The sequence below is a fragment of the Doryrhamphus excisus genome, chromosome 1, assembly GCF_030265055.1.
Source record: "Doryrhamphus excisus isolate RoL2022-K1 chromosome 1, RoL_Dexc_1.0, whole genome shotgun sequence".
NCBI lineage: Eukaryota > Metazoa > Chordata > Actinopteri > Syngnathiformes > Syngnathidae > Doryrhamphus > Doryrhamphus excisus.
Genome location: NC_080466.1, coordinates 22,542,195 through 22,562,798, shown reverse-complemented (window position 1 = coordinate 22,562,798; position 20,604 = coordinate 22,542,195). Strand labels below are relative to the sequence as shown.

General features: G+C 42.0%; 1 protein-coding gene across 3 annotated transcripts in view; it reads left to right on the top strand.

The window, feature by feature from the left end:
• The window catches only part of LOC131136562 (ras and Rab interactor 2-like), a 56,431-nt gene that overhangs the window by 32,265 nt on the left and 3,562 nt on the right, over positions 1-20,604 (top strand). For 2 of the 3 annotated variants that reach the window (XM_058083577.1, XM_058083556.1), the window contains 5 exons: positions 4,007-5,311; positions 9,153-9,235; positions 10,357-10,582; positions 10,730-10,861; positions 19,939-20,102. In XM_058083577.1, coding sequence (XP_057939560.1) covers positions 4,007-5,311; positions 9,153-9,235; positions 10,357-10,582; positions 10,730-10,861; positions 19,939-20,102 — 1,910 coding nt within the window. Of the gene's footprint in view, positions 1-4,006; positions 5,312-9,152; positions 9,236-10,356; positions 10,583-10,729; positions 10,862-19,938; positions 20,130-20,604 lie in introns of all 3 variants that reach the window. The other variant, XM_058083566.1, reaches the window with a different exon arrangement.

Below are 20,604 nucleotides of genomic sequence, written 5' to 3'. Positions count from 1 at the left end.
CGGGCTTATTGGGAGGAGGAAGTATCAGCGGTTTGACCACTACGCAGCTTAGTGACTTATCACTGTCAATTTCATAGGAGCAGATCCTTTCACATGTTCAAGGATACCATTTTTATCCATCACGATGGCCGGATGTTGATTTCTACACTTTCTGTGTTTTGCGATAATTTCACTTCACTTTTCACTTTCACTTTTCTTGGGCACACTGCAATGAGAATAGTCTGCCTGATGCTCCGGAGTCACACTAAAGTTCAAATACTAATAATTTACGGGAGTGCGTCTTAACCATGAAACATCGTAAAATGAAGCAGCATAAAATGAGGACCACACAGGCAGCCCAAGAACATTCTACATTTTGATTTTTAGTTACCAGGCAAAGACCTTGTATGCACATGGTACGACAATAATACTAACAGAAATTCAAATCTATCATTTTGGATATAATTGTTTATGTTGTATTTTATTTTTACATTAGTTGTTCAATGAATCCATCCATATGAATACCAACGGCCCCGTTCCATCCCTGGACACTGAGGGACAGACTTATGATAGCAGCTGTTCAGTAATGCAACAGTTAACTTTTCCATTTTTAGGCTGGAGTTCCTGTCATCACTCGGGCTAATTCTGCATGGGTGCACATGCGTACTCTGCACATGAACTCTTGCCTGTCCTTGTGTATCACTTTTATATTTACAGTCATCAGAAGAAATGAGGGCGGCTCATGGTGTAACCCTTCTTAAATGCACCAAGTGGCGGCACTGTTATTAGATGGTTTTTCAAGAATGACCACATACTTGGGTACACACCTTTAGGGGTCTGACAAGACCATTAAATGGAGGGTTGGGTAGAGTGTAAACGTTCTCAGTCGAGCTTCAAAATGTAAAAAGAAGAAATGGGGTTGAGCATGCTTGATGCCCGTGTGTTTCAAGGAGGCTAGTGGGAATGTTGCTCCAGGTGGTCAAGATGGCTTCAGGGAGGGCATCCACTGTCTGGAACTGATGTCCAACTGGATTTAAGGGAAACATGCAGGATGGTTCTTTGTAGTGAGGTTATTCCTCCGGAAGAGTCCTTTATCAGGCGGCCAACTACAGCATTGTGCTGTGGAAAAGGCCAGTCATTGGGGGCCTTCAGACATGAGATGCCAGGAAAAAAAACAAAATTTACAGACTTTTCACAGCCTTGTATCTGAGCCATACAGTCACGTGGAAACGTGATTAATGGCTGAAACTTCTCAACTCTCTCTGTGGCTAATTCATTTTTTGGATGTTTACTTTTGGCTAAGGACAGGAGGTGTGTGCAGGGCCGAAATCCACCTCGGCTCTCACTCTAGCGCTAGAGTGTAGGAGACTGAAAAATAACTTTGTTTTCCAAAGAACTCCTCCTCCTGGCCACACCGTTTTAGCTAGCTTGATTTCTTTTGGTGAAAACGTAGGAATCTTTCCAAACATGTCACTTTTATGTCTGAGAGATGTACAGATTGCCTTTTTAGGCCCCTAGAAGCAACAATAGTCTACAATTTCTTCAATTGAAGAACAATTGAATTTTGTTTTGAATTTAGTTTTCAATTGAAAACTCTTCAATCGTCTATGTTTTTGACCTGTCCTTTTGCGTTCATTTCTCAACCGATTTGCAAGACAAGCAGATCTATGCGAAGCCCCAACCCTCGGGCCACTCACGGTCGTCTTGTGGTGTCAATATCTCGAATCGATTGGCCGCAAGAAGCTTCTGTTCAACATGAGGGATTCAGATCTTTCAGTGATTTGTGCCCATTCATTGTCAATATGGCCGCCACCTGCTGCAATAGAATGGAGTTTACACCTTTTCCCCCCCTACTCCCAGCCCCTCCCTTTGAAAACGACTGTGTGTAGTCATGTGCAATTACAATAGTCACGTATACATGGACCCAAATATTCCAATTCCATTCGGGTTATTTGCTCAAACGGAAAGAATGTAACCTTTGTATATACCTCATTCCGAAAGAAAAGTGCCAATCCGAATGAACATATAATCGGATTCACGGGGTGGAATATTCCTTTCCCCAATTCGATTGAGGTATCTTGTACCCGCTCAAATGGAAAGCTGTCAGACTGCGTTCTTCTTCTGTTGTTTATTGGCGGTTGGCAAGCAGCTTTCGTGTGCATTAGCGCCATCTGTGGAACAGAATCTAAACCCTTCTATACGCCATTCACAAGTCCAGTTTTATTAAAAAAGAAAATACATATTTATATAAAACATGTGCCGAGCTTAATTATAAAATATTAGCAATATTGAACTTTACTTTTCCTGTTCCCGGGTGCGTTCTTTCAGCGAATGCTGAGATATGACGTAACACGCAGCTCGAGATGTTCTGCGATTTAAAAAAATGGAGGCAAGCAATCAGCACTGGACTGCTGCGGAAAAACGAAAAACTGGCAATACGGAGTTATTCCAACAAGTGAAAGAAAAACTCGAGGAAGTCGGTATCACGTGATGTTGGTGTTTACGCTTTACGCTTATTGCTAGCATGTTAGCATTTAAGCTAATTTACTCATGTCTAAAGGCAAATACACACATTATGCATTATGAATTATGCAGGGAGGTTCCAGGACAGCCTTGGCACTTTTGGTACTTGAGGCTCTCTTGCTAGGTGCTACCATGGTAGCTGTTAGCATGTTAAAATTTTAAGTAATTTACTCATGTCTAAAGGCAAATACACATATGGCATGATGTAGTGACACTATGGGACTGCCTTAACACTGTTGGGACTTGGTGCTTTCTTGCTAGATACTACCATGCTAACTGTTAGCATGTTAGCATTTTAGCTAATTTACTCATGTCTAAAGGCAAATACACACATGGCATTATGTAGGGACGTTATAGGATAGCCTTGGCACACCGGTACTTGAAGCGCTCTTGCTAGGTGCTAGCATGATACCATTAACATGTTAGCATTTTAGCTAATTTACTCATGTCTAAAGGCAAATACACACAATGCATGACATAGGGACACTATGGGACTCCCTTAACACTTTTGGGACTTGGTGCTTTCTTGATAGATGCTACCATGCTAACTGTTAGCATGTTAACATTTTAACTTTTTTATGCATATCTAAATGAAAATACACACATGGCAAATGTATGGACACTATGGAACTGCCTTGGCACTTTCTCCACTTAGTGTTATCTTGTAAGGGGTCACCATGCTAACTGTTAGCATCTTAAAATTTTAGCTATTTTACTCCTGTTTAAAGGCCTACATACACATGGCAAAATGGAGGAATGCTTTCTCTGCAGGTGCTTGCATATTATCTGTTTCTTTGTTAAATTCCTCATGTAATGTACGCGCAGCATTGCATTATTATAATTATATTATATAGAAATTAGCAAATAACGGCCGGAAGTCCATAACCATTTTTGCTCATGCCTATAAAACTTGGAAATGTCTGCATTCCGTGTCAAAAGGCTTGTCTTCCAACCCATAGAAGGTGCCACGAACGTCGTTACCTGTATGTAATTTGAAATGGTGATATAAGAAAGTTAGAAGTTGGTTATTTGCAAGGTAAGCATGAGTAGAAGTGAAAAATTAAAGAACATTGAATATAAAACAACAACCAACAATCCAGAAAGGACAGGGCAATGTGCTGGAGTTACTATAAACATCTGACAGTGGACAGAGCTGAAAGAGAGCATGGAGGAACTGGAAATGTGTGCGCTGTGTTGTTTGCTGAGTGCCCGCCCACTCTGTGAACACTGGCGACTCCCTCTCTGTGGCTGGATGACGCACCCAGTGGATCAGAGCACAGAGACACAGTACAGAATCACTGTGTCACAGCCACCAGCAAGAAGGGACGAGGAAACTCACATTTAATCCAGACAAAAGCTCAGAAAACTTGACAGAAAACATCCAAACTGGCGGTGAGAAATATATAGGAAGTACTCTCAGATGTGCTAACTCTTTTGGTGAATATTTTATTCACTGGTTAGTTGAGAGTGTTTATGTCTGAGTGTCTCTGTCTCTGTTTTACAGGTTTTTGGGACTCAGCCCTCAGCAGCCAGCAACACCCCCCCCACCCTCCCTATCGCCCTCTGAGTCGAACCCTCAGCCCCCAAAGGACAAGCAGGAATAGTGAGTACAAGGGGTCGCAGCAGAGCCACTGTGAAAGTGCACCGCCAACATTGCGCCCCCACGCGCCCTCCACGGCACACGAGGGAAGGCATTCCGGTGGTCCGCTCTGCTTTGTACATCCACTTTTTCTCCAGACTCGACAGCACCCCCGTCAGGAAGAAGCTCCACTAGGGGATGTGAGAAAGGTGCCTGTGAACCCAACGAGCAGCAGTGAAGTGAACAAGATCAAAGTTAACCACAAATTACAACCTCCCCCTCGACCACCCCCGCCTCGCTTGATGCCACGCCGGCGACCCGCTCCACCTCCACCAGGACACCCCACGCCTGTCACCAAACCCAAAAGCATGCCAGTGGCTGTCTCTGTGGCTCCAAGGCAGCAGCAGCAGGCCCCCACGAGGCGTCCGGCCCCACCTCGACCAACAATGGGCGCCAAATACAGCAGCCCATCCAAAAGTGGCAACTCACCAATCTCTGTGCCCCCAAACCTACCCCCTCAGAGATCTAATAAGCCTGATCCAGAAGCCCAACGGTGCCACATTGCCCTTGATGATGAGACCATCGCTCAGGCCTTGTCTCGAGCCAAGATACCACCTTCCATCCCTGATGGTGTTCCACAGGAGGACAACAGTGGGAGTCCAGCCATCCGGAAGGAGAGAGGGCTTCAACGCCTTAGTGACATGAGTGTGTCGACGTCTTCCTCAGATTCACTGGAATATTCCCAGTCACCTGGATTCATGGTAGAGGACTCCAGCGAGGAGGAGGAGGATGATGACGACGACGACGGGGAAGAGGAAGTAGAGGAGGATTATGGGGTGGGCTTAGAGACTGACTTAGAAATGCGTTTGCGTCCATCCTTCAAATCTCGAAGGCGCAGGGTAGGTGTGAGCCTGAGTGGGGGATCATTTATTCTGCCCCGCGCCTTGAAGGGACGCTTCCGCAAGGTGAGCGGCATGCTCACCTCCCTGATGACCCCAGAGAAACGTGCGGTAAAAAAGATAGCTGAGCTGTCCAGGGACAAAAGCTCGTATTTTGGCTCCCTGGTCCAGGACTACATCGGCTTTGTTCAGGAGAATCGTGGCTGTCACACATCAGGGATTGATTTTCTGCAGACGCTCAGGCAGTTTATGACACAGATGAAAGCGTACCTGTGCCAAAGCTCTGAGTTGGACCCTCCGATAGAGTCCCTCATCCCCGAACATCTGATCGGTAAGAGATTCATTACTCTTTTGAATGGATTAGAGAAAAGAACCACTTTGGTTGCATGGTGCAGTTTGTGGAGCCGAGTTGTTGCTCCACTGCCACAAGGTGTGCACCCAGCCACCTGCGTAACCATCGTGGACAGACCCTTTACATTTTTAAAGTCAAAGAAGCAAAAGAAAAACAACCAGCCATGGATGACAAAAGGACTTACTAATGCTTGCAAGAAGAAGAACACACTATACAGGAAATTCATTGTTCAACAGACTAAAGAATCAGAAAGCACATATAAGACTTATAAAAATAAGTTGACTACAATAGAGCGTGTAAGAAGGAATATTACAACCAACTATTAGACAAGCACAAAAACAGCATTCGAGCAACCTGGGGCATTCTAAATAGTATTATCAGGAAAAGTAAATTAGAAGAAGGGATTTCGAAACAAAGGCCAAGCAAGGAAAGGAATGAAACAAGAGAAAGGGATCCTAATTCTATGTTTCTGACAGATGTAACAAAAAAGGAAAATCGACATCGACATTGTCAAAAATTGTAAAGCAAAAACATCAAGTGATTGTAATGGCATTGAAATGGACACTATAAAAACGGTAGTCAACGAGATCATAGAATCGTAGAATCTTCAGACCGGACGATTTCCCCAAGAAATGAAAACAGCTAAGGTTGTTCCAATTTTTAAAAATGGTGATAAACACCAATTTACAAACTATCGGCCAGTCTCCTTACTACCACAATTCTCCAAAATTATTGAGAAGCTATTCAACAACAGGCTGGATAAATCTATTAATGCGAACAAATTACTTTCAGAAAGTAGGTGTGGATACAGAGCTAACATGCCACTGATTAAAATTAGGGAGGAAATCCCTAACGCTATAGATCATAGGAAGTGTGCAGCCGCAGTATTCATGGATCTGACAAAAGCCTTTGATACAATCAATCATGACATCCCAATAACTAAATTAGAAAGGTACGGAATAAGAGGATTAGTTCTGAACGGGGTCAAAAGCTACTTAGCTGACAGGAAGCAATACGTACAGCTAGGAGAATACACATCTGCAAGTTCATACATTACGTGCGGAGTTCCCCAGGGGTCAATACTGGGGCCAAAACTGTTCAACTTGTACATCAATGATATCATCAAAGTTACGAAAGACTTAAAGCTGCTATTATTTGCGGATGATACCACGGCTTTTTGTTCTGGAGGGAGTACAGACGAAATCATTAGAAAGGTCAGAGAAGAAATGGTCACACTAAAAAGATGTTATTTAGTTTTCTGATATAGTTTAGATTGCTGATATAGTTAATCTTTAAACAGCTGCATAAGGCTAATAATAAGCAATTACCTAAAAATGTCATCCAATACTCTACTACAATCTCAGAGAATAACTACATTTGAAACACTTATATGCTAGGGCTACATTAAAAAGCCTTTCAGTATGTGGAATCAAACTATGGAATGGATTGAGTAAGGAAGTCAAGCAATGCACAACGATGAGCCAATTCAAGAAACAATACAAACAGTTGATGTTTGCTAAATACAAGGATGAAGAGTCTTGAACCAGTCATGATGTGCTATATATATCACTATATTGACACGCACTATGGTACCCATTATGTCATTGTATGGTCATATCACCTCGTACTTTGGTATGTGACAAAAACAAACAAACAAACAAACAAATAAAAAAACTTAAACTATATTAGGAAAGCAGGAAGTGAACAAATATAACAGTTACTGATTGTAAAAGTACCAGATGGAGGGGTAGGATTTAATAAGCTTTGCTTCTTCCTACTCCTTTTGGACATGAGGAACTGGGAACTGATTATGTGATGCACTCAATTGTAATCTGATGCATGTTCATGAAATATGAAATAAAACTATTACCATTACCATAAATATTTAAATAAATAAGCATATCTGAGAAATGTCACAATTTCATGGAGGGGTGACGGTGGGTCTCGCAACCGACTCAATTGAGAACCACTGGTATTGTGGTTGTGAAGGCGTCATGCTTGTGACAGTGATTCACTCTGTCTTCACTTCTCTCTATGGTGTCACTATCATTTAGGAAGTAAACCCTTCTGCCCATGTTTGGGTCCTGGCCTGCCGTTATCGTGGGATTGCAACGACTTCGAGTGTTCCATGTTAATGTGCCTCAAAGTTGGTGTTAAGTTACAGTCATCCCAGCGTGCCATGTCCAGTGACTTCTATTCTTAGCCTGCACTTGTTACCGTAGGCTTTCACCATGTTGCTAAGATCAGAGGATCATTTTTTAAGGCAGACATTATTGAAATAAAGGTTGTCCATGACGTCCGGCGGAAAATAGCTCATTTACAAACTTTACTTCACTTCACAAGGCTTTTAAAGGACTTTCACAAGACCTTGTAAGGATTGGATTAACATACCTACATTATGTGACTGGAAGTTCCTTCACAACAGAGATATGCACTACTTTAAAAAAAAAGCGCCGATCACTCAACATTTTGAAGCGCCTTCACGGATGTTAGCTGTTATCGATTGGTAACAGGCTGCTAAGATGCCATTTTTTTATGTAACCCACGCTCTAAGAGCATAGGCACCTTTTAGCGTTCAGCGTATGGCCAAGGACAGAATTAGTGCATGTAAACAGGGACTTCACAACTTGATTCATTTGAGGAATCCATAGTGATTATCAACATGAATGGAAAAAAAGCATTGTGTATTTGTAAAATGTTCATCTATAATGTTCTTAAGTCCCCCTAAATAATTTTATATTTTTTATAGATTTTTTTTATAGATTTTTTTTTGCAAAAAAATCTCTGACAAATTTCATATAATAGAGTAAAAGCAGGCTAATAAGCAAGCAAGCAGGCTAATACTAACATACTACTACTACTACTACTACTACTAGTAATAATCAGAAGAAGAAGAATTACTGATAGTAATACTAATAGGCTAATGAATAATATAATAATGATTATTATATAATTGATCACTGACCACTGGACAGAATGGTTGCAGAGCTAGAGCAGCGGTTTTGCAGTGTAGATTGTGTGTACTTGTGTAAATTTAATGGTGGCCTAAAACAATTGAGTATCTCTACTAAATCTGTCCAAAAGTGGGAAAGTTATATCCCGGTTCTTGTTCGTTATTTGTTTTTTTGGAATGTCTACTACATTCATTCATATCCTGTGCATCTCCAGGGGGCTAAGCCCCGCCTGTCCTCAGAACCTAGTGACGCCCCTGACATACAAGTACATTCAAAGTATGTGCCAGGCTGCCTGGCGCCACGATCCAAACCCACAGAACTGGTGCAAAGGAAAACAGAAGTGAAGCTGAGCTTGTTTACCATGCTCCCAGTCACAAAAGGACAGGAGGCAATATGTTCAAACAATGGACCAAATTGTAAGTCAAAGTGTCATTTATGAATAAATGGAAAATCATTTAAAACACAGATTAAACATTGAATCAAACAAAGCTAGCTTTTAAATGCTATCTGTCCGTTGTATTATGGAAGCTTGAAGTTGATGAACCAAAGTTGGATTTGTGTCTATTACTTACTACACAATAACATGTCGGTCAGGCCTAGACAATGGCTGCAGCTATACCTCACACCTACTCACACTGGATTCAGTTCATTTGCTGCTTGCCAAATAACCAACATGTCACATTAGTGCTATTGTGCCTTGTTGTTCTCCGTCCATTCTAACACAAGTACCTTATTCAGACAGTAGAATGGCCTCCAGCCAACATTAGGAACATACACTGCACAAATGTTAATACATCATATTCCCAACTGTAATGAACATGCACATAAAATAACAAAGCATGTGTGTTTTGCTCTCTATTCAACAGATCAAGTGCTGGAAAAGTCCATGCACAAGTGTGTGTTGAAGCCTCTGAAAAGTGTCATTGATGTGGCGTTACATGACTTCCAGGTGAGAGATGAAAAGGATTACCCTTGCGGTATAATGAGACCGTCAAAGGCAAATAGAAATAGGACAGAAGGGTAATTGAAAAGGCTTTCAACTTAAAAGACCTTCCTTTCAGGATATCAGTGTGTAGTTAATCTTCCTAAGGTAGTCTCATTGCAATTTTAGCAATACTACACTATTAATGACATCATAAATTGCTCACAATTGACATCAGTGCAGATTTACTGACTCGAGTGCTTATAGTCTCTCGCTGTAGTAGTAAGTCTTTGTCTAGCAGCTGTGAGTCTGTGAAACTGGAGTCTTCGTCAGTGAGAGTCTAGTCAATGTCGAGGACTCATGAGTCAGTGAAACTCAAGTCTTCAGTGAGTACTTGCAAGTCATTGAACCTCGAGTCTTTGTCCAGTATGAGTCAGTTAGTGAAACCCTGGTTTCGAGTCTCTGTTGAGTAATAGTCACTCATTTAAACTCAAACCCATGATCCGGTGAAACTTTAGTCTTTGTCAAACCACAAGTCTGTGAAACTTCAGCCTTCATCGAGCACCCGTGCTGCAGTATTCATCGAGTCTGTGAAATCCAAGGCTTCAGCTAGTACTCGTGACTCCATGAAACATGAGTCCCTATCGAGCACCCGTGAGTCAGTGAAATTGAAGTCTACTTGTGAGTCAGTGAAACTCTTGCCTTTGTCCACCACATGTGGGTCAGTGAAACCCGAGTTCTGAGTCATTCAAACTTGAGTCCTCATAGAGCATCCATTAGTCAGTGAAACTGAAATCATTGTCCACCAGAAAGTCAGTGCGACTCAAGTCTTTGTCAAACACATGAGTCAGTGAATCCTGAGGTTTCAGCAATCACTTCTGCGTCATTGAAACTCGATTCCCCATAGAGCACCCGTGAGTCAGCAAAACTCAAGTCATTGTCAAACCTTGAGTGAGTGAAACTCAAGTCTTTGTCAACAGCTGTGAGTCAGTGAAACCCGAGTCTTCAGTCTTCATCAGTTAATGAGTCTATGAAACTCGGGTATTCGTTGAGCATTTGTGAGTCAGTGAAAATTACGGACTGAGCAACTGAATCTTTTGTTGTCTGTGATTTCAAGTCTGTGATGCAGCATTGTTTGTACTCCTCAGGTGAACAGTGGAGAATGGCAGCAGATGAAGGAGAACCTGGCTCTGGCAAAGACCAAGAGGCCCCAGGAGCTGGGCGTGGATGGTGCCGTGCCCCCTGACCCCGTGGCTATTAAAAGGATTTGCCATAAGTTCCTTACCATGAGGAAGATGTACTCACCTGAGAAAAAGGTGTCACTGCTGTTACGCGTGTGCAAGCTCATCTACACCATCATGCAGGACAACTCGGGTATGGAGAGCTTTTTGTTGCGAAAATCAACTTGTAACTCAACTGTATTTACTTTCAGCTTCAGAGCGTCAAGTCTGTTGCTCCTCTCCTGACCCGTGTTCCCACCACACATACTTTATTCTGTGCCGACTGTCTCCTTCCTTCCAGGAAGGATGTACGGTGCTGATGACTTCCTGCCCATGTTGACCTACGTGGTGGCGCAGTGTGACATGCCTCAGCTGGACGCGGACATCCAATACATGATGGAGCTGCTGGATCCATATCTGCTTCAAGGAGAAGGTACTTTGCTTTCAAGTTCTCAGCACTACTGCTTTCAATAAACCAGGGCTTTTTAAAATACATAACAGTGAACACACGATTAATGTTTAACTCTGTTATTATATATATATATATATATATATATATATATATATATATATATATATATATATATATATATACTACATGCATGTTTATGCAGGGGAAAATCATGCTGTATATAATAACTCGAAAAGCATTCGGGGATCGCAGGCCTCTGCCAAGAGCCAGAGTTTTCCCCATATTGTGATTTACACATAAATATTAGTGCTACATTTATTTTATTTTTTACATAGTTAGATTCCTTGACCATGAAAACATAGCATGGAAGGTTTTGAATGCTTTAAAGAATGCTAACAATGCTACCATGCTTTGCATTGTTAAGTGTTTGCCTACCTCTGAAAATTCCAAAATATTAGTATAATCATGTTAGCATGATAGCGCTAAGTGTCTGCTTAAGTTCATATTCATGAAAATTGCAAAAAAAAAAACACCACTATTCTCATTTTGGCGTTCTAGCAATGCTAACATGCTAACACCTAGCAGTCTACCTACGAAAATGGCTAAAAGTGCTACAATGCTAATGTTAGCATGGTAACACCTATCGTGATAGTGTTCATTCAATTGTCTACTCATGAAAAAATAAATGCTAGTATGATAATATTGTCTAGCAAGCATGATAATGGTAAATATTTATACGTGTATGTGTCTGCCCATGAAAATAGCAAAAACTGCAAACATAGCATAATAGATAACATGCTACCATTAGCATGCTGACACCTAGCATGATAGCCCAATTACCTTTAACTCTCTTTGCCATCCTGGTGTCATTTCATGTCTGATCACTATCATAGCGGAATATTGTAATAAACCCATCATTTCTTGATATTGAAATGTATCATGATCATCTACTGCCAGGTAATTTTATTTTATTTTAGTACCTGAAGTAGTACTGAACAATAGCAGCATGCTGGCACTTTGACTCACAAGAAGTCTTGCTCTGTTCGAACGCAGTTTTTATGGAACACAGTCGTTCTGTGACGCGTCTAGGTGCTGAACCAATGCACACAGTCAGCAGTCTTCCTGCCTGTTTGGAGGCGAGAAACAGGGATCTTGTGACACAAAATCTTGGGACACCCCTAGTAGATCTACAGTAGATGTCTGTTCACCTGTTATGAAATGAATACAACAGACTATGTTTTACTATTTCAGTTTGAGAGCTTGGGCAAAGAGTCCATGAAAGGGAGGAAATTCCAAATCAGTTGGATGTGAATGGGCTGGACCAGGTTCAGAGGAGAAAGGCCGATCCCTTCCGCCAACGTGTTTGCCTTTTATTCTCCCACAAACCTCAATACGTTAGGTGGAAAATAAGATACAATCAAAACGTGTGAAACATGGTGTAATAGAAGCAGCGTTCGTAGTTTAGAAAGAAACAAAGCGACAATTGCCATAACAAACATGTTGAATAAGACATCATATGGTTACATTTGCACAAGAAAGGAGTAGGAAGAAGCAGACCTTTCTACACCTTCTCCACCTTTAGACAAATAATGACATTTTTTTCATATCTTTATAAAATGTTGACTTTTCATCAAAATAGTTTGCTAATTTGCTGTGTTGTCATCATTTTTAATTAGGGAGGGAAATTACAGAATGTAGCAATAGTTTATGCAGCAACATTTCAGTGTTTCCCACAGGACTATGATGGATTTGTGGTGGAGATGTGTTAAAAAGTGAGTGAAAAAAAACAACAAATTGTTTAGTAGTTACAAATGTCACTTCTTTTTGTTGTTGGTCTGTTGTAATTTTTAACCCATGTCAATAACAAAACGGGCTCATATCCATTGGAATATGTAGGTATCTGTGGAGTTAGCATGCTCTCCATGTTCCATGTGCGTGCGTGGGTTCTCTCTGGGTACTCCTCCCACATTGCAAAAATATCCATGCGAGGATAATTTCAGCCTATAAATTGTCCATAGGTATGAATGTGAGTGTGAATGGTTGTTTGTCTATATGTGCCCTGTGATTGGCTGGCCACCAGTCCAGGGTGTACCCCAAGACAGCTGGGATAGACGACCTTAGTGAGGACATGCGGTGTAGAAAATGGATGGATGGAATAACAAAACGTAGCCACCAGGGAGGTCTTTTGGAAGGGTGCAAAGGCTTCTTGTAATTTGATGTCAGAGTTTTTGAAAAAGGGTATCCATCTGGAGAGGTCTGATTGGCTGCTAAGTATAGCGACAACATAGCAACTGGTCAGGGACAGAGACGATAAAGTGCAGACTAAGAATCGGCCGATACATCGGCCGGCCGATATATCGGGCCGATATTTGCGTTCTTTACTTGAATCGGTATCGACCGATACTCGCGTGGGTTCTCCGATGTATTTTTCTGCTGCATGGTTTACAGACAGGCATCCGCCAGGCAGCAGTGTATTGCAACACATGCAGTCGCGGTACCCTTCCCACACTGCAACAGTGGTGTATGTGGTGTACTGAAAACAGTACGTTTTCAACTTTTAATTAGCCTCTAACAGTTAAGTTGAACACTTAGTTGAAATATTGCCACCTGCTTTGAAATAGGAAACATGAACGCCAAGTGCATGCAATATACGTGCTTGAAAATATAGTTTAGTTTGTGGGTCTGAAAACCGGGAATGCTGCTGAATGCTTCATCTTTAAAAGTGCCTACCGTTGGAATTAGGGAGGTGTTGGTGTAGTTGGAGGCTAATATGTACAGCTGTTACCAACACCGCGTTAACGTCAACGTTAGCAATTCATTCATATTTATTCCATTTAAAGTTGATAATGCCGTTTAAATATGTGTTTAGGAAAGCTGAATCCTACTGTGTTCAGTGTTTACATTTCATTAAATATTTGTTTAAACTTGAGACCTGTAATATTTGTTATCATTGTCATTTTTTTCATGTAAATTGAGGCAGCAAAAGCAGTATCGGCCCAAGCAAAATCGGCCATTGGCTAAGGGTGATGGAAAAAAATCGGTATCGGCATCTGTCAGGTTCAAACTCCTGTGACACTTGTAAAAACACTTATTTAGAGACAGACAACAAAATTCAAAGTTTTCTCGCAGCGAGGAGAATGAAACAACATACCCAGTGACATGCCGCTCCACTCTCAATATGCCATTCATTCTCCTCTCTTTTTATTTTCTTTAGGTGTCTTTAGGTCTTTAGGTGTGTGTGTGTGTGTGTGTGTGTGAGAGTAATTACTTTTTGTGCATGTGTTCTTATCTTGGCACATTTTTGTATGATGACCAGGAACATCTTCAAGGTCACTGCTGGTGCTCCCAGGCACCTCCAAGATTAGTGGTGCTGGGAGTTACTGGTCAGGGTCACAGAATGTTCCTGCCTGAAAACACTCAAGACACTTTTTCTATTGTCTAAAGCAAACGGATATAAGGGTGATAACAAACACTATAATAATTGGATTTACATTTTATTCCAACATTAGCCAGCACTATAGTAATTGTATTTACATTTTATTCTAACATTTCCCTCCTGTTTATCACACCTTTATCTGTTTGCAGTCGCTCCTAGGCTCTCCTCTCGCCTTTCACCTAGCAGGTCATCTATATCAGAAAATGTGCTTACACCTAAACGGAAGTGTTCTTGTTGTCTGAGTCAAACTACTTGTCTTGGTCAGGAAACAAGTCAGGGGCATGTCCATGATGGCTGAGTCGTCACTGTCATCGCTGCCACTTGTCACCAGTAGGGGGTACATTTCATTTACCTTTGTTGACATTGGTGCCATGGCTGAATCCGTGTGATCCCGACCTTCAGGATAGGGATACAACAACATCCACATAAGGCACACAAAAGAAGGGCAACAGCGAGTGCAGTAAGCACAGACATCACGTAAGGAGACCATTGTCCCCAAAATGCTCTCCGCAAGTCACCAAACATCTCAGTGTCAACACCAGAGTGTTCCTTCATCTTGGTGTTTAGCACCTTTAAACCAGAAATTGCACGCAACAGCATTCCTGTGGAATCTGTATTGTTGGGGATGGACATGCATTATGGTCGCCAAACATGGCGTACACTCCTTTCTGATGTGCCAGCAGTCCATCCAAGGCGATGTGATTCTGGAAGGCCATGAGTGACGTGGCATGGAGTTGTTATCCAATTGCTGTGAGTCCGGCCTTGGTGTTGTTCCCAAACTTCTGTATGTCATAGTGGAGGTAGTTAATCCCATCTACATTTGTGTTAATTGTTATCCATGGGATAATACTTTCAAAACCCGATGCAACCTGATTTACTAGTTTGTACTCGTCTGGTACCCCTCGTGGCACGGCGATGGCATCGATGTAAGTGGGATTGTCTTGCATCATCCAGTCAGGGGCTGGAACTTCCCTTTTCGTTTGGAAGTAGTTCGGGAGGTGATGTTTATCTGGAATCAGTAATGTCACTACTGCACATGTTCCGGTCATATTATATACGATGTCATTGAGGTATTCGTCCCCGCACCCCCACCACACGTCTGCTCTAGAGTACTTAGTTGAAGGGGGTGTGTTTCCTCCTGCTGTGTTGTAGGTATCTTCATTTATTACATGTATACAATATTTGGACTCAACGTGACCTGCATTTTTTGCGGTACCTTTTAGCCGTACACAGGTGAAATTTGCTAGGGCTACTTTAGCAGAGAATGGTGGGGGCCTTTTTGTCTTATTGACTACTGGGAATATAGTGTTATATTCTGAACATGATGGTGACAGTGTGGACATTTTTGTCATTACTTCAAGGACGCAAGTAGCATTGATCAGTGCTGGTACAATCCGGAGAAGTGGGGTCATGGTCATACATGCAACACAACTACTGTTTTTAACATAGTTTGCTGCACTTTTTGCTGCTTGTTCAATGGTTAGCAACCAGTTGTTGAATGTTCCTGAAAAACCTGTAGCCACTAACATTTTAACATCAACAGTTGTTTCTGTTTTTACTATAGTGATACCTTTCCTCTTCATTATTGGGTTCATTGTTATGATTACATTTGCATAGACACATATCGTGATCCTGAAGAAGGGGTCACTTCCTGGCGCTTGGGGAAATATGTACCATTCTGTGCAATTATGGATCAGGTAACCTGGGTTTAGGCCTCCACTACGGTTATGGAGAGACCCGTGGCTGTTTTAGTTGTAGTCACATTTTTACGCCACTTGGCTGCTGTCCCTGTGGACCACTTTGTCCAATCTTCGTCTGGTTCGCCAATCAGGGAACTCCAAGATTGTGATTTTTTGGTTATGTACCAGTTGTATAGTCCATACTCCATAGTCTGTTGCGGATTGTCCATACTCATTATACAATCAGCTCCACGGGATGGTTATGGTGGTATTTTGGTTTGCATGAATACAAAGATGTGGTTCTGTGTATCCTGTGTATTGTTGGCCTTGTGTTGCATCTACATCTCTAATACACTCTACAGTGGGTGGTTTACTGCAGTCACTCACTTTCAGCGTGTTGCTATTGTTTTTGTTTGCGGATAGGCGCTCCCATGCAAGTACACTGCAACCTATTAGGAACACCAAGCCTGTTATAATAGTGATCTTAGAACCAGGATGCATTGTTCAGTTTTCTGGCCAAGGGTATGTGCTATAATCTTCACTGCTCGGCACGATGCCCCAGAGTCCAAGACTCTGAAGTCCCTGCGTTACAGACGTCTTTACCTTCCTTGTCAGACTCCCGAACAATGACTACTTTACAATGGGTTTGATGCATCCAAGTGTTTCTTTCTGGTGTCGTTAATCATACTTGATAAGGCCCTTCCCACTTGGGAGAGTGCCAGTGTTTTCTTTTTACACTTTTAATCAAAACCCAGTCTCCTGGTTTCACAGATGTTGTTGGTGATGCTTGGTTGTCGTCTTCTTCCAGTTCTGTTTGTACACCTTTAAGCCTTTGTAGCAGTAGCCTCATGTAATCTGCCAAAGTGGAAACGTCATCATCGTCTCCCACATGTTTTTGAACTGTGGCAACCTATAAGGTTTACCAAACAACGTTTCATATGGACTCAAACCATTTGGTGCCGTTATGGTTATATGTAATTTAACAAGACCTAAACATTGTGTCCATGGACGCTTTGTTTCTTCCATGCATTTTTTTAGTCTACTTTTTAATGTGCCGTTCATACTTTCTACCAGTCCTACACTTTGGGGGTAGTACGCGCAATTAATCTTTAAGTCCATGTGGAACATTGTTCCTATTTTTGTACAAGTTGATTTAAAAACTGACTGCTATTATCAGAATAGATGATCTTAGGGATGCCATACCTTGGTATGATATCCTTGCAAAGTGCTTTTGCCACTGTGAGGGCATCTGGTGTTTTAGTTGGAAACAACTCTATCCATTTTCTAAATGCATCTATTATGACAAGGCAGTACTGTTTTCCTTCACTTTTATTTAGCTCAATAAAGTCCATGTGTATTACTTGAAATGGATATTGTGGTTTTGGAAATTGGCCACGCCTAGGTCGCAAGTAGCCCTGGGCATTGTGTTTTGAATAAGAATTAAATCCATACGTGGCACAGTGGGTATTAATAATGTGACACATCCCTCCTGTTGAGACATGTGTAACACCATAGCTCAAAATAGCGGCTCACTTGTACAAATTTTTAGGCAAGATTGGTTTATCAGTTATCTGTTGACATATAAACATTTTTGTCCAAGGGACAAGGGCTTTTCTTCCTGAGCCAGTGGTCAATTTCCTGTTTTGGACTCTGTTGTTGCATGTCTGCCAAAGTTTACTTGTAATTTTTGAGTGTTAAGATTAAGGATCGACCGATACATCGGCCGGCCGATATATCGGGCCGATATTTGCGTTCTTTACTTGAATCGGTATTAGCCGATACGCGCGTGGATTCACCAATATATTTTTCCGCCGCATGATTTACAGACAGGCATTCTCCGGGCAGCTTTGTGTTACCAGCAACACAGGACCCCACAACACAGGGTCACGGAATGTTCCTGCCTTAAAACACTCAAGATACTTTTTCTATTGTCTAAGGGGCCATCCATAATTTACAACATTTTCACGAGCGTACAAACCGTACGAGGGGGTTAGGGGGTTAAGACATCAACGTACGCTTTTTTGAAAACCAGAAAATGTCGATGTCTGTATGTTCGAACCGCGGGACGCAGTCAAATTTTAGCGCCTGGTCCCCTGTCGTCGTATGCTAGCGCGAGAGCGTACCAGTCCATGCGATACTCCACGTAGCTCTGCGTGCTTCGCATTCCAATACAACAATCAGACAATGGCCGACCCCGGTGATTTCGATGACCTATTTTCGTTCATCAAAAAGAGAATTACTGCCATTCATCGCTCACCGAGCAATGCATACGAACAATACATCAATGTTTACTGCTTTGTGCGTTCGGAAAGAAAGCGGAAGGACGCTGTAGCGGCTGGCCAGGCGGCTTGGAAAGGTTCCAAATCGAAGGAATCGAGAAGGGCGGATTTGTTCCCAAGTGCCGTTGCGAAAATGGAGAAGATCAAAACTAAAGCGACCATCCTGAATCTATTCATGAGCTCTGTGTTTATTTTCTATATTTGGGCATGGACCTGGCTGTGATTGCCATTTTCTGAATGACTCTGTGGTGGTGAATTTGACTTTGTGGACAGTGCAGTAACAATCAATGTGATTTTCACTTCCTGTGATACACTGACTAGACTATAGGTGTGATTGTTAAGCCTTTTCAAAACAGTTGTGGCATCTTTATTGCATACTTCGCATAGAGTTGAGTTCAAGGGTTGTGTCCATCATTTCAAAGAAGATTTTATCTCCTCAGGCTTTTGGAAACCAGGGGCAACTCTTCTGCTCCTTGAGTAATCATGTGTGTATACAAGAAGTATTCCCTTGTTTAAAAAATCCTGTGGAAAACAGTTGTTGCATCAGGACTTTTCTACATGTATCATTTGATAGAAAAAGAACAATACAAAAAGACCACATTTGTAATACATTTGTATTTTCTTGAAAGAAAAATACAAAAAAGAGGCATTTGATATAATTTTTTATCTTGTTTGTGTTCAATACAATGTTGATGGGCAGTGACTGATTGACCAGAGTCCCAAAATACAGCCAGAGAACACTATTGGACATGTTCCAATTTCCTGGCTGTATTGGGTCAGTTGGTCATGGACCTATCAACATTTTTCATTTGGGATTGTACTCTTTTTAGGGGGGGTTGCTCAAAAGAGTACTCTTTGTACTCTTGTGAAAATGTTGAAAATTATGGATGGCCCCTAAGCTAACAGATATAAGGGTGATAACGAACACTATAATAATTGTATTTACATTTTATTCTAACAGCATTGCCCGAAAAAAAACCATATGGGTCGATCCCTAGTGCTGACTCACATGCCTTGACACCCATGGCTATTTGAATCAGGTGGTGAGCATGTGCAGGATATGTTTGCAGACAATAGACGTGAATATTTGGGAGATACTGCATATCATTCGGGCTGCATGGTGCACGAGTGGTTAGTGCGGGCCACACAGCTAGGAGACCCGCGTTCGATTCCACCCTCGGCCATCTCTGTGTGTGGAGTTTGCATGTTCTCCCCGTGCATGCGTGGGTTTTCTCCGGGTACTCCGGTTTCCTCCCACATTCCAAAAACATGCTAGGTTAATTGGCCACTCCAAATTGTCCATAGGTATGAATGTGAGTGTGAATGGTTGTTTGTCTATATGTGCCCTGTGATTGGCTGGCCACCAGTCCAGGGTGTACCCCGCCTCTCGCCCAAAGACAGCTGGGATAGGCTCCAGCACGGCCACGACCCACGTGACGATAAGCGGTAGAAAATGAATGGATGGATGTATTGTTGAATGTTGGAAGAGGTTCTGGGTTTAAATCTCAGATGGGCCTCTCTGTAGAATTTGTATGTTCCCCCGTGGACTGCATGGATTTACTCTGGGAACTCTCACAGTCCAAAAACGTGTTAGATTCATGTTAGATTCATCTGACAGTGGTACATTCTGTGAAGACGTTGATATAAGTCATCTGGAGTTGGTTCTGGCTCACCTGTGATCCTTAGCAATCTCTTTTATCCTAGGGGGATACTACCTGACCAGTGCCTACGGCGCCATGGCCCTCATTAAGAACTTCCAGGAAGAGCAAGCAGCAAGGGTGCTGAGCTCTGAGACCAGAAACACGCTACACCAGTGGCACCGCCGCCGCACAGCGCAGCGTTCTGCTCCGACTGTAGACGACTTTCAGGTAGCACACCTGACCTGAGCCCAGGCTGTGAGTTGTAGCAATTTCCAATCCATCCGCTTATCTTCAGGCATGAAAAGATGCACGAAATGTATTGGACAAAAATATTGGGACACCTGCTCATTGTTATAATTACTACAATTAGGAACTGAGAACATCATAAGAGAAATGAAGGCATATATAACATGAATAAGACGCAAAATATAGGCTGACCCGTTGCATTGGGAGAATACCTTGAGTTGTTGTTCCAGTGTTTTCTGGGGTGGCTATTGTCTCATCGATGTAACATCAATGTACTGACACTAGTGAGCATATCATCACAAGGTCTTTGAATGCCTCTTCTGAATGCCTTATATTTGTATTTTACCTCATTTAGCCATTTTTATGCTCGAAGATAATGAATTTAGGCAAACACATATACAGTAGTTGACTAATAAGGGGCTGTAGCCAACCACAAAATATTCATTCAATCATTCTGTATCCGTCTGTTCATGGATCCTCTTAC